This window comes from Crocodylus porosus, unplaced genomic scaffold (genome assembly GCF_001723895.1).
Source record: "Crocodylus porosus isolate Cpor-Errol unplaced genomic scaffold, CroPor_comp1, whole genome shotgun sequence".
In the NCBI taxonomy this organism is placed as follows: domain Eukaryota; kingdom Metazoa; phylum Chordata; order Crocodylia; family Crocodylidae; genus Crocodylus; species Crocodylus porosus.
In genome coordinates, this window is record NW_017728945.1 from 475,589 (window position 1) to 488,329 (window position 12,741).

The following is a 12,741-nucleotide window of genomic DNA, read 5'->3' on the forward strand; positions in this document are numbered from 1 at the left end:
AATGTCGGAGGAATCTGTTACCAGTTATTAGCTGGTGAGCGCCATGGAAGATTGAAGGGTTGTGTTTTTTTTTTTTTGTTTTTTTTTTTTAAACCACTTCTGAAAATCCTTTTGTTCTCCCAGTGTAACTCAGGATGTTCTCGTTATCCCTATAAACGTCTTATCCTTTTTGAATCCTCGTGATCTCAATGAGATGTTAGGGCAGCAGGCTCCAAGTTGAGTCATGCTTTGTGTAATTTAGTCATCTGTTCTCTCTCCTTTAAAAAACCCTGTCAGTTCTGGAGGCAGGGGCAACGCCGATGTTGCACTTTTGAGGGTTCACATTTTTTCCTGGCCAGAGCCCTGCCTTCAAGCAAAGCTCCTGAGTGACTTTGCATGGTGAGATGGGGTGTGGTGGGGTTGTCACGCTGATTGGTGCTGACCTTCAGGCATTGTAACGAAGAGAGGAGAGGCATGCAATTAAAAAGTGAATAACTCATCTGCCTGGAAACTTCTGACTTGGTTACATACCTCCTGTCCCAGAGATGCTAGGAAGGGTCCTATGGGAGTGGCGCACATAGTGCATTAACACAGAAGAGTTGGATGAAGGAAGGAAGCCATCGGAAACTAATGATATTTTTCTCTCCCCTGAGAATATAAGAGCTGGCGAGTGGATAGTGGCATGATTCTGAGAGCGGCCCTCCCCAAGCTGTCTCCTTGTGACGTGGGAAGTGAAAGAGAAGCTTCAGTTTTCTGGGTGATTTGTTCTAGGAAGGAGCAGAAAAAGCAGGGGCACAGTGAGCCCTGGATATGCGGGGCAGGAGCTAGAGTGGAAGAGACCCAACTCTAGGAAGGAGGCAGACTCAATGGTTCCTCTGAGCCCAGCAACTTCCTCTGAGCTGGTTGCTGTGTTCGCCAGACTTCGCTGGTTCTCCAGCATGCACGTAGCAAAACACTCGCTTCTGGTTACCCAGGCGGTTTTGTGAAACGAGCACCCTGGGCAGCTGATGCCATTCGCTCTTTTGTTGCTTAGCTCTAACCATTGTCCTTTCCTGTCTCCTGTAGTCTCTCAGCACTGGGGCTCCACAGGAAGAGATGTTTTCAGGAGATGAAGTGAAGGCAGCCAAGCGCCCCCGGGTCGGCAATTCCAGGAATCCCGAGGACTATGGACAGAATCCGGATTACCTGGCCTTCATGGAGACCCTGCTGCAGACACAGTACCAGCCAGGAACTCAGAGCAACATGTTTTAATTAAAAGAAAAAAAAGGAAAAGAAAAAGCCCTTTTCAACCTTACGGAAAAATAATCAGGAAACTGTGGAACAAAAGGCCAGCCCTGTGCAATAGCCTGCTGTGAATTCCTCTCATCTGCTCTTGGTTGGGACTACAAGATGATCGTGTCTGGCTACAGGCTACCTCTACTCTGCTAGACACATTGCTGACCAATAAATAGGGAGCTCGAAACTCCGTCGGACAGCATTTCACATGGAGACTTCGGAAGCGTGCGCTCGTGGAGCTTTGCACCGGGCTCCTTTTTTTGTTTTTTTTTTTTTTAAAGGGTTGGAAGGGGTTAACATTGCAAGATGAAATGACTCAGATTTTTAAACCATGTCAAACTCTTTTTGTCTTTGAAAGGTGCTATTTCACTGACTACTGAAGCAGCCTTTGGAATTGTGATTTCTGTACATATGAATCACCTTTGTGATGTTTTCTATAAATGAGCATTATTAAAAAAAAGGAAAAAAAGAGAAAAAAATGCAAACAAAAACAAATAAAAAGAATAAATAGGGAGATGACAATTTCCGCAGATCACTTTTCTAGACAGTGGCTTTAAAACAGGAGAAAAAAAAAGTCATTTTCTTTTCCCTTCCCCCTGTGACAGAAATGTGGTAAATGGCAATGGGGAGAGTGAATAAGAGCAGGCATCCTGGGAAGCTTTTCTTTTTCTTTTTCTTTTCCTTTTCTTTTGTTTCAAGAACCGTTTTGTTTTGTCGTTTTGGAGGAGTGGGGAAAGAAATGTCTCATAGCTGGAATGTTTTGGCAGCAGATTGCTACGGATAGATGATGGATGCGTGCGTTTCTGCCCTGTCTTTGGGAAGGGGCAACCAGCGGGGCATTGGTTTTTTATACCCCAACCTGCTTTTGTTGCGTCTCTCTCATTTCCTTTCCCCACCGTTGCAGGCACTGTTACTCTCCAGCCTCCAATGTGCATGGCTTGTGGCTCATGCCTTCACCGAGCTGGCAGGTGTTGTGTTGCTCCATGTGTTTGGTCCTTTAGGAACCCCCACCTTGCCCCAGCACAGACTGGGCTGCATGGGGATTGTTCTGGCTCCTTGGGGGGGGTCTGGGTAACCACAGACCCCCATAGGAGCTATGTTTTCTTTTGTTCCTCCTCTGTTTTTGGGCTGTGCTGCTTACCAGTGCAAGAATCATTCCTTGACAGAAGCCTTGGAGGTGTGTGTGTGTGTGTGTATATATATATTTTTTTCCCATTAAAGAAGAAATTCCCCAAACACCTTTGATTGTTGTGACATCTTTTACCTAGATAAGAAGTGAGCCTTTGAGATGCTCCTGCGGAAGCGGATTGAGAGCCTGGCACTTGTTCGGGCTCAGTTTGTTAAGTATTAAATGAGTATTAAAGATGGAAACCTTAAAATATTGTGTGGGCAGCACCCACTCAAGCGCTTTGATCACCTCCTGTAGAGCTGTACAGTATTGTGTAAAGGACCTGATGCAAAGCCCCTGAAGCTGGTGGAGTAGCTACCATTGACTTCCGCAGGGTTTGGATCTGGTTTGAAGTCAAGAAAAAATGTAGGCTTAGTGTGGAACGGCGAGGAAGGTGAGGCTTCTGGAGCATGGGGGCCGGGGGGGGACACGGTACTTGTATGGCACCCTTCAAACCCACCCACCTGAATGCTGTGGCTTGTCAGCAGAGCTATCCAGGAGATGTGTCCTCAGCAACCTTTTCCACTCGAGTCCCAAAAAATAATGCACGGGGGGAAGAACCACGTTTTCTCATTGAGCCCCTTTGCAACGTGGACAGTGTGTTTTGGGGTGGGGGGTGATTTGTAAAGTGGCTGTATATTCAGAAAGTTATTTAGGAGAGGAAGGGAAGATGTGGGAATAATTTGGGACTAACAGATGGTAGATTAGCATTTTAAGAGACTAGATGGATGTTCAAATGTCTCTGTGAGAGAATGGAAAAAGTCCCTCCTCTTCTGGGGGAATTGGAATCCCTTTCACTTCTTGCTGCCTTGAGAACCCTTTTTTTTTTCTTTTTTCTTTTCTTTGATGTATTTTATTTAAAAAAAAGAAAGAAAGAAGGAAAGAAAAGATGGTTTGAAATCCTTTAGGTTGTTTTAAGTTTTCAATTTCTCCAAATAAATCTTATCTCAAAAAAAACAAAAAAGGAAATGAATGGCCTGAGGTTGATTTTATAAAATATACTTTGAAAAAAAAAAAAAAAAGAAAAAGAAAAGAAAAAAAAAAGATGGCGAGTATCTTAAAAGCCTCCGAAAAAAAAAAAAAAAAAGAAAAAGAAAAGAAAAAAAAAAGATGGCGAGTATCTTAAAAGCCTCCGTTCGTACATCATTTTGGTGGGAAGAAGAAGAATTAGAACCTAGAGCCCCTTTCCTTTATTTGCTGCTGCACCTCTATAGCAATTACTCTACACAGCTGTCTCTTGTTGGCTGGGTAATGATTTAAGGGATAATTTGCTTGTATAAAAGAAAAAGGATGTTTTAATGGTGGCGAGGCCACAGAGAAATATTTAAAACAACTGAAAGAGAATTTAAACAGCAGAGGATTCATTTTTGGAATGGGGTTGGGGTGGGGGGGATTGGGTGGCTGTGAGCAATAGGGGGGAGGGGGGAAATTTCCTCTGCATGTTAAGGTCCTGACTGAAATAGCACCATTACTGTATTCATATGTAGTACCTTTTTAAATACTATTTATATTGTAAAAACGCAAAAAAGTGTGTTTCCCTGTCCCCATATTCAGATGCTGAGTTATGTTTAACGTGAATCTGGAAATGTAGAATGCCCTTCCTTGTTGCTGGGATTTTCCTTTTTGTTTTATTTTTGAAGTCCTTCCCCCCTCCCCCCACTTTTTTCTCTTTTTTTTTCCATTTTGGTTTAGAAATGACTTGTGCAGATTAACTATGATGACCATGTTGAAGGCTGCGGTGCATCAGCCTATGAAAAGGAAATAGGAAATGCATATTTTCCTTCCCCCTCCTTTCCCCGTTCCCAGTGAAATATATTTGTAAGTGTCTGATTATGTGCTATAAAATATTGATTTTTTTTTCCTCTTAGATTAAGGATGTGATGTATTTTTTGCATATTTTTTTTCTCTGCCTCTAGGTTCATAATGAATTAAAGGCTGTTGAGCACTTCGGAATTACAATGTTTGGGGGGTTGCAGTCTCTTCATTTCTAAGTTCAAACCTGTGGAGAGAGGAAGAAAATCTCCCGGGCTAGTGTGGTTGGTGGGAACTGACTGATGTGAAGGGGAGCCTGGTGAATAGGCGTACAGTTTGCTCCTTTGCTCTCCGAAGTGTTTAGGAAAAGAGGTCTTTGCCCTCCGCGTCTTACAGTACAGGATTGCCACTGGTACTATTGGACTGATGCTATGAGAGCACAGGTTCACTATCTCGTGTACTGCCAGTTGCCTTTTATTATTAGGAATCCGCTAAGACTTGTAGTGATGGTTTAGCATGGCTTTCTAGCCCTTGCAGGTCCCACAGATAGTGAATATACCCACCTCCATTCTGCCCACTCGAGTTCATAAATTGCTTTTGATACGTAGGTCTTAAACTGTTACAACCTGAGCAGTTCTGGAAACAAAAATCTCTGGTTTACAGCTGGCTGTATATCACCAATTTTTTACTTTTTATTTTTTTTAACCCCACCTGCTTTTTCTCAAATTGTTCTGCTAAACCATACTATTCAAATGTGACTTGGGATCTGACATCTCTGTCTAACTCTACTGATTCCCATGCAATTACACCAGCAGATAACTTGCCCTTTGATTTTTAAGGTCACTCTTTTGTGACCTGCCACAACCAGAAATGCTCCGAGTGAAGACAGATGTATAGTTAAAGGCCAGTAGATGTGTCTAAGCAGGTGGCCTTGGATCAGTGATCAAAATGGGCAAGAATCAAAACACATTACCGCACGAGAACATCCTAGATCTGGAACAGAGTCAGTGTTTTCACACTGGCCTCCCTGGGTCTGGGTATTGACTCTTGGTACTAGCTGTTAAGCCACTTTCCCTCTACAGTTCCCAGTTGAAATGGATAGATAGATATACTGTGGGGCTGAATAAAAATTCATGCTATCTTGGGTACTCTTGTTGCCAGCTCTGAACACTACTTGTACAGCATAAGGCCTTGTCTACACTACAAATCCCTTTTGGCACAGTTCTGTTGAGTGCCTCTCAGCTTCTTTTTCTACCCTCTCCATCTGTCATCCCTGCATAAACTCTTTCCCGGATGCTTGAGTTGTACCCCTCACTAGGGAATATTCTTCTGCCTGCTTTTCTTTCTCTTCCTTTCCATCTCCTCGACTTGCTCTAGTCCCATTTCTCCAATGTTGGAATTCCTGCGGCTTCCTGTTTTGTCTCAGAGGGGGTCGCTACGTCCGCAGGATCATTACTTACCCGGCCTGGCAACCAGATCGCTGTGATCAACACCATGTTGGGGCCCTTTCCTTTGGGTCTTGCCTGCCTTATGGCATGCTGTTCATGGGTATGGCAGGTGGTGGGCCTAGACTTCATGGGTCTGTGGTGAGGTTATCATGCTAGGGGACAGTGCTGATTGCTCACTGTTATTTGAAAAGTGTGGCACCCGTTTCAGGGCTAGTGATTTAGGAGGATGCGTTTGCAACAAGTGGATATTTTAAATCCTGTAACGTAAAAGGTGGGAAAGCTATCTTCGCAATGTCACCAGCTGTCACATATACAATAAAGCCGTTCTGGGATAATTGCTGGCAATGTTGGAAAAAGGATCAACAGGCTGCTTATTCTTGCTGCCTGGATGCTAGGCAGACTTTAGCCATAAGCCTGGCAGGTGGAAGGGTACACAGAGAGATGTTTAATTGTTCAGTGTCTCCGTCTGAAGGACAATCCAGTCACTTGGAGAGAGGAGGAGAGAAGTCCCTTTGTAGTGTGTGTGGGGGAAGGTAATTTGAAATACCTCATCAAATAGCCATGCTATTTTATGGATGCCTATGTTCAAATGGAAGGGCCTCTGTTTGGAATGGACTCATTGTGTGATCACAAAGTATCCCCTGCTTCTCAACATGCCATTCAGCTCTTTACTTCTCTTGCTTGATCTCTTCTAGAGGTGGAAGGACTGTGACATGAGGGGTCTCGTGGTATGTTTGGATACAATTGAAACTGGCTTTTGTGACTGTTCTCACAGGTCTCCAGAGTGAAGGTATGGCAGAGTGTGGGCCCATTCATTACATATGAAGGTTTTTACCCCATCAGTAGGCTTCGTGCCCTCTTCCTGAAGCTCCCCTTCCCAGCATTGGTACTTTCAGAAGTGGGCACAGCCCGGGTTTTTGAAGATGGCTTCCATGCTTTTTTCTTCTGCATCACCTGCATTTGCCTTCTCACTTTGCTGTAGTCTCATGATGTTTCTTTTGAGAGATGAGATGACAAAAGCACATTGTTACTTGCCACTGGAATCTGTGAATCAGCCACTTCCCACAGAGCTTGGCTCTCTTGTTTTTTCCAGCGGTTGGTATCTCATTCCTCAGTGTTCATGCTTCAGAAAGCAGTGAAAATGTTCCCAACTGACTTTCTCTCTTTTCTCCTTTTTTATCCCTCTAGGTATTGGAAAGAGGTGAGTGCAGGTAAATCCAATTATAAGGAAAAATGAGGGACTTCTTTAGTTCTCCTCTGAGTGTGGTTGGGAGGATGGAACTAGGCGTCTCTGTGGATTAGTAATGGGAAAGAGATCTGAAAGCCCGTCTGCATCACTAGCTTCCATCTGAAAGTCTGGCTGGGCCATAGCTCATATCTCACCTGAGCCTGCAAGAATTGAAGGAGCGTGGATATTTGCTGGCCTCTATGAAATGAGCTTGGACTCCAGACCAGTTGCCAGGGAACAGATGTCTTCAACACAAAGCTATCACTGCAGTTGGCAAGAAACATTATCTTGATGGTCTCAAGCCACGGCAGCCAACCTTTTTGGCAGGTGTGCCACAAGTTAGCCCTGTACCTTCCCTGAGCACCCCCGATCCCTTCTGCTGCTCTGCTTTCTTCTTTCTGCCTTGTCTGCCACTGTGCTGGTTGTCTCCTCCTTGGCCTGGTACATGCCACACACAGAGGCTGCCCCAGGTTGGCTACCCCTGAACCAAGGAGCCAAACACCATATGAGACCCTGGCACCCAGCTTCTTCCAGCTTTGTATGCTTGGTCCATGAGTAGCAGGACTGAAGCCTGAACCAGGGTGAAATTTCTCCTGTCACAGTCTGGATTTGGCTCTTTTTCTAGAGTGATAAGCACAGAAGTAGTTAGCTGCGATAATCTGAAGCTAGGCGGAAGGTAGGGCAGGGTGGCATGTTAGAGAATAACTAGTTCAGAGAAGCATGAACTTTCATAAGCAACAATCTCTTTCATCAGCTCTGCTGAAGTTTGCTGCCTATAAAAGCTCATGCCTCTCAGAACCAGTTAGTCTCTATGGTGTCACCTTGCTCCCTACCTTCCAGACTAATAAGATACCAGTTTACAGGACTGTTAATCCAGCACTTTTCATCAGTGCTAAAATCAATAAATAAAATATAACTTTGGGGAAAGAAAAATGCCAAAACAAATTCCTGTGAATTGTCCAGGGCTTGTCAAGCTAAGAAAGTTGCACCAATCTAACTAGACAGTTTTTCAACTGATGCAAACCCCCTTATGAAAATACTCTTGCCTTGAGTGACTTGTTTTTGGATTAGCTGAGGTCAATCAGAAACGAGTTTAAGCTCAGCTGTGCTAGGGCATCTCATTTGTTCGGTTGTTCCAAACTCTGCTTTGATTAGAGTGAGTGGGGCAATGCTGGTTGCCTGCAATCTCAGCTGTTTCCACAGAGGTGCTGTCTAGTTTGGTCATTTTCTGACATCTTTGGTACTGTTTGCTGGGCAGGGAGGCTCTACTTTTCACAGTTCCAGACCTCCAGAGCCCTGGACATGTTGGTCTGTGAAAAGCAGATAGGAGCTGCATGGCAGATGCTTGAAGCGCGCTCTTGAATTTAGATGTCATTCAGCACGTCGCTCAGAGGGGTCCTGCCAAGCGGAGGCCATGTGCTTTATGCGGCTGGGCCTAGCAGTGGTGCTTGAACCTGTTGCCTTCCCTCTCAATGTTCTTTATAAATAGGATTCCTCCTAATGCCCCTCTGGGACATGATGCATGTCTGCTTTTACAGATAGGGACCTCAGCAGCAGGAAGATTGAAGCAAGTGCTTGGAGTGGAAGGAAGGCTGTATAAGAAGCTGACCCTAAGTCTTATGTTCAAACTGTGACTTGCTTACTCCCAGGGATGAGTGTTTCTGGCACGCTAACTCTAAACCACTACTGGGGCAATGCCGACACCCAAGTGCTACTGGAGGGTTGGGCTTAAAATTACTCGGCATCCTTATCAGAAGAAAAAGGAACTGCTTGCTTAGGTCATTTCTGGTTACAAACCAATACAAAGCAGTTGGGAGCTATTTCATGTACTGAGAGTTAGGGGAGCAGAAACCGTTCGTGTTTTGTTCTCCTACTGGACAATTCACAGGTCGCTGCAGAGCTCTGTCCACAGTTTGGCCACTCTTTGCAGGACTGGGCAGGAGTCTGGCCGAGCGTTGGCAGGGCACGGCAGCGTGAAGCTGATTGCAGCTTTCCTTATCTTGGCATGTCACATGCCAGCTGCTAATACCAGGGCAGCAAGTTCCCTCTAGCAAATGAGCACCCAAGCAGGACGTCTTTGTAGCCAGGAGCGATCTCCTGCTCTTGTGGCTTAAAAAATAAACAGCCGGATAGGGCCCTTCGCCGCATGCCTCGTTTGGCCAAGCTGTCTCTAGAGCACAAAGCAGGTTTTTCCAGTTCTGGGGGGAGCTTTTCCATAAGAGCCAGCGTACTGTTAAAGCCTTTCTTTTCCCAGACAGGACAAGGGAAATTCACTCGCTAGAAAGCAATCGGCCAAGGAACCGGACCTGGCGGGAGATGAGGAAGGGTCTTCTGCTGCTGTTCAGTGGTGAAAGGCAATGTTGGTAAGAAAGGAGGTTGTATGCAGTCATGCTAAGACCTCTTGTCCCCCTCGATAACTAGGGATCGTGTCTCACCGTTCAGTTATCCCTTTGTATTGTCAAAGCGCCTAACCTCAAGATGCTGAGGCCAAAGGTGGTGCTGAGGGGCCATGATATTTCGAGTGCCCAGGAAGAGGAGGAAAAAACTGCTTGTCTCTTGCCCTGGTTAAACGCGTGTGCGGGGGGAGTCCCCGTAAGTGTTTTCTTTGCAGCATGGATTCCCATTGCTGGTGCCGCTGTGTACCAGGAGTATATTTTTAATCTCTGTATTCGCTCTTCATCCTCTCCTTCCCCACCCAAGGCCCAATGAAAAGAAGGTCCCCTTGGATCTACTTTATAAAGGCCACAGCGAGTACTTGCCCCCTTGCAGTCCCCTGATGTGATGTGAATACTGCCTGTCAGTGTCTTGTCACTCCCCGCACCTCTCTAATGTGCTTCTATTTACCGCAGTAATCAGAGCCCCTGAAAGGCGAGACTGAACCAGAGCTATTAAATATAATTGTCATTGTGACAGGTCCATTGTGGGAAAGAAAATTTGTGCCTTTCAAAGCTGTCTCTGTGATAAAGAGCAGCAGTAAAATCAGAAATTAATCCCCTGGCATGAGAATGACATGGTGATCGTTGGATTGGCACTAACAACTCAGTCAGGGCACCTGCTGATCCTCCCTCTCACTGTTCAAAAGGTTTACTGAGTGGAGGCCAGGCCACTCCCTGTCGCCCAGCCATCCCCACCCCCGGCTTACAGCTGATTTTCTCTCGTTGCCCCCGTTTGAATCCAGAAATGCAAAGCACTGACCATCATTCGTGCTCCGCCACAGATTTCCGGTCTCGGAGGTAGCGGCTGTGTGCCACGTGGGTGCTGAGGAAACCCAGAGAAGTGTCTTGTAGCATCCAGGTGGTGCCTGCTGGTGTGTTGAGGGGGTGGGGGGGAAGGAAGGTGAATTTGGAGCTACAAAGAACGGAGTCTGTGCAAAACTCCAGTTCCAAGTAAGTTCGTTTCCCCTCCTGCTGCACAACTGCAGTAAGGCCTCATGTGGGATCTCTCTGTTGGCATTTGGCTGTTTTGCATTGACATGTCTCATTAAGAAACATGAGGAATCTGTCCCTCTGCTGGGACTTGAACTGCAGCTTTTCACTTCCAGCATCGGTGTATGATCTCGTATGATAGCACTTGAGCTAAAGGAGAATTGCCATTAGCTGTCAGTAGTGCTAGTGCTACCGCGGTGCTAATTACGGTTGAGAAGACACTTCCATTACAAACCTCTGTTTCAAGCAGCGTACTGCAATTTTTTGTTTTAATGTTTTTTAGAGAAAGTTACCAACAGGATTTGAAGTGTCTTGTGTGTGATCTCAGGCCCCAAATGTGTTGTGGGGCAAAACTTGATTGAATTGAGATTAGGTGTTTTTCCCCCCCTCCCTGAGACCTAGCCCCGCACGAAAGTCTCTCACTAGTGAAAATGTGTCAGTCGTGCCTAGAACGCCAGCGAACACGGACGTGTTTGAAGACTTGCAGTTTGTTGGACAGATCCAAACGCGCACAAGCAAATGCTGGGGGTCCATGTTCGGAGCTGAGCCGTTGCCACCTGCTCCTGCATTCAAATCCATGTTGCGCTTGTGGAGCTGAGAGGGCCCAGGGGGAAGCAGATCCAGCTCCACTGAAGGGCACCGTGGTCTAGTGTAAGGGGCAGTGGACTGGGAAGCAGGAGACTAGACATAGTCAAACTATGCTAATGTGGGCTCATCCGCTCACTGTTGCTTAATTTGGACAATGGAGCATAGTAATCCTTGACTCATCTCATCTGTTTTGTTGTCTCAATTTCCACCTTGGTTCATAACCCGGAAAGCTTCTCTGCTTATTGAAGCATCTCCCTTTTCCTGTTCTTGCTTGCAGTTTATCAGCTCGCTTTTCCAAGAGAATTCATAGCGTTTCCAGTTATTTGGATTACAAGAGCACCCAGGGGACCTGGTCAGAATTGGGTCCTCATTGTGCCGGAGGTTGTCGAACACAGTAAGAAGGGTCCCTGCCCCCATGCACTTACAATCTGTATAAGGACCAAATGCAGCAAGGGGTACAGAACCCCCTGAAGGTGAGGAAGAGGGCAAATGGGGGTGAGCATCCATGGTTGTGTATGCTGTTGTTGGACTGGGCAGTTTGGAGCCTTCACCATATTTTACTTGATGACATAACAGAAAAATAAATAATAATGAATCAGTAAAAGACCTGGCTGCTCCTTTGACATAGTTAGCCACGGGTAGTTTGCTGGAGGTAGATTGTAGGCACGTTTAAATCAGGGCACATTTTAGATAAGGGAGAGCACTGCTTGGGGGTTGCTTATGCACTTTGTAACTCAGGGTTGGACAATTCTTTTGGGCGGAGGGCCGCTTTCTGAGTTTTGGCAAGCCATCGAGGGCCGCATGACAGAAAGCCAGGGCAGATAAATGTTAATCTTCTAAATTTTTTAGGGGCCCCGCGGAAGGATAGGATGGCCTGGCAGGCCGCATCCGGCCCCCGGGCCGCATTTTGCCCACCCCTGTTGTAACTGGTGGGTGCAGCAGGACAGTGGAATGAGACTTGAAACGGATACGCTTATTTGGATTGGATTGATAAGCTCATTTGATTTAAAACTGAGCAACATATATTTACCCCCAAACATTCGTACTGTACTGGAAACACACACCCTACCTTCCAGGAGGTAGAGATGCTGCCTGCCTTGCTCTGAAAACAAATCGGTGGATTTGCTGGCACCTTGGCATTTCACAGGCGGGACGAGAGCTCAGATGTTCTGAGGTGTAAGACCAGCCCTGGCATCCTTCCAGCGTCCCCCGGGAACTGAGTGCAGGAAGGAATACGAATTACCCATGAGAGAGACATCAGATGTGCAGTCAAGGCTGCATCCTGCTGCCACCAGAATGCTCCAGGACAGAAAAACCATTTTAGATGGTTAAAAATAAAGCCCCGGTATAATGCAAGGTGCCACAGGCCTTTGAAACGTTGGAGGGAGCGGAGCTGCTCATTCTGCATCCTTCCCTCTTGTTCGTCCTTTGGAACCGGGCCAAGAGTTTAAGTTTGGAGCCAGCGCCTGCTGCAGCAATGGGGCGATAAAAATCCACCTTGGATTAGCGGTCCTTGTGATGTCTGCGTGACAAGAGCGCACATATGGGAACCGAGGCTTAACTAGCATACCCCCTGGGCTGGGGCTTGGGGGAGTCACTTCCCTGCGACTATAAATAAGGGAACACAACAGACAAGAGCCGCCAAGGTCTGATAATAAAATCTGTTTGGAACAGCTGTCCGCTGACAAGTATAATAAACTGTATTAATGGTGTCATTATTATTCCCTAATTAAAAGCTAATAACTAAGAGTTAATTGCCTTTAAAAGATGAAGCAGTGCTATGGCAAGGATTTATCTCTGTTTTTCTTTGCTTGCCTGGCTGTGCTGATATTTTCAAGCTAATTAATTGAATCAAATCGTACAGAAAACTAATAATCT

The 12,741-nt window shown here is 45.9% G+C and overlaps 1 protein-coding gene across 5 annotated transcripts in view; it reads left to right on the plus strand.

Moving 5' to 3' along the window:
* The window catches only part of KDM4B (lysine demethylase 4B), a 129,338-nt gene extending 125,916 nt beyond the window's left edge, over nucleotides 1-3,422 (plus strand). For all 5 annotated transcript variants that reach the window (XM_019550539.1, XM_019550540.1, XM_019550541.1 and 2 more), the window contains one exon: nucleotides 1,045-3,422. In XM_019550539.1, coding sequence (XP_019406084.1) covers nucleotides 1,045-1,230 — 186 coding nt within the window. In that variant the 3' untranslated portion in view covers nucleotides 1,231-3,422. The remainder of the gene's footprint in view (nucleotides 1-1,044) is intronic.
* The last annotated feature ends 9,319 nt before the right edge of the window (nucleotides 3,423-12,741 follow it).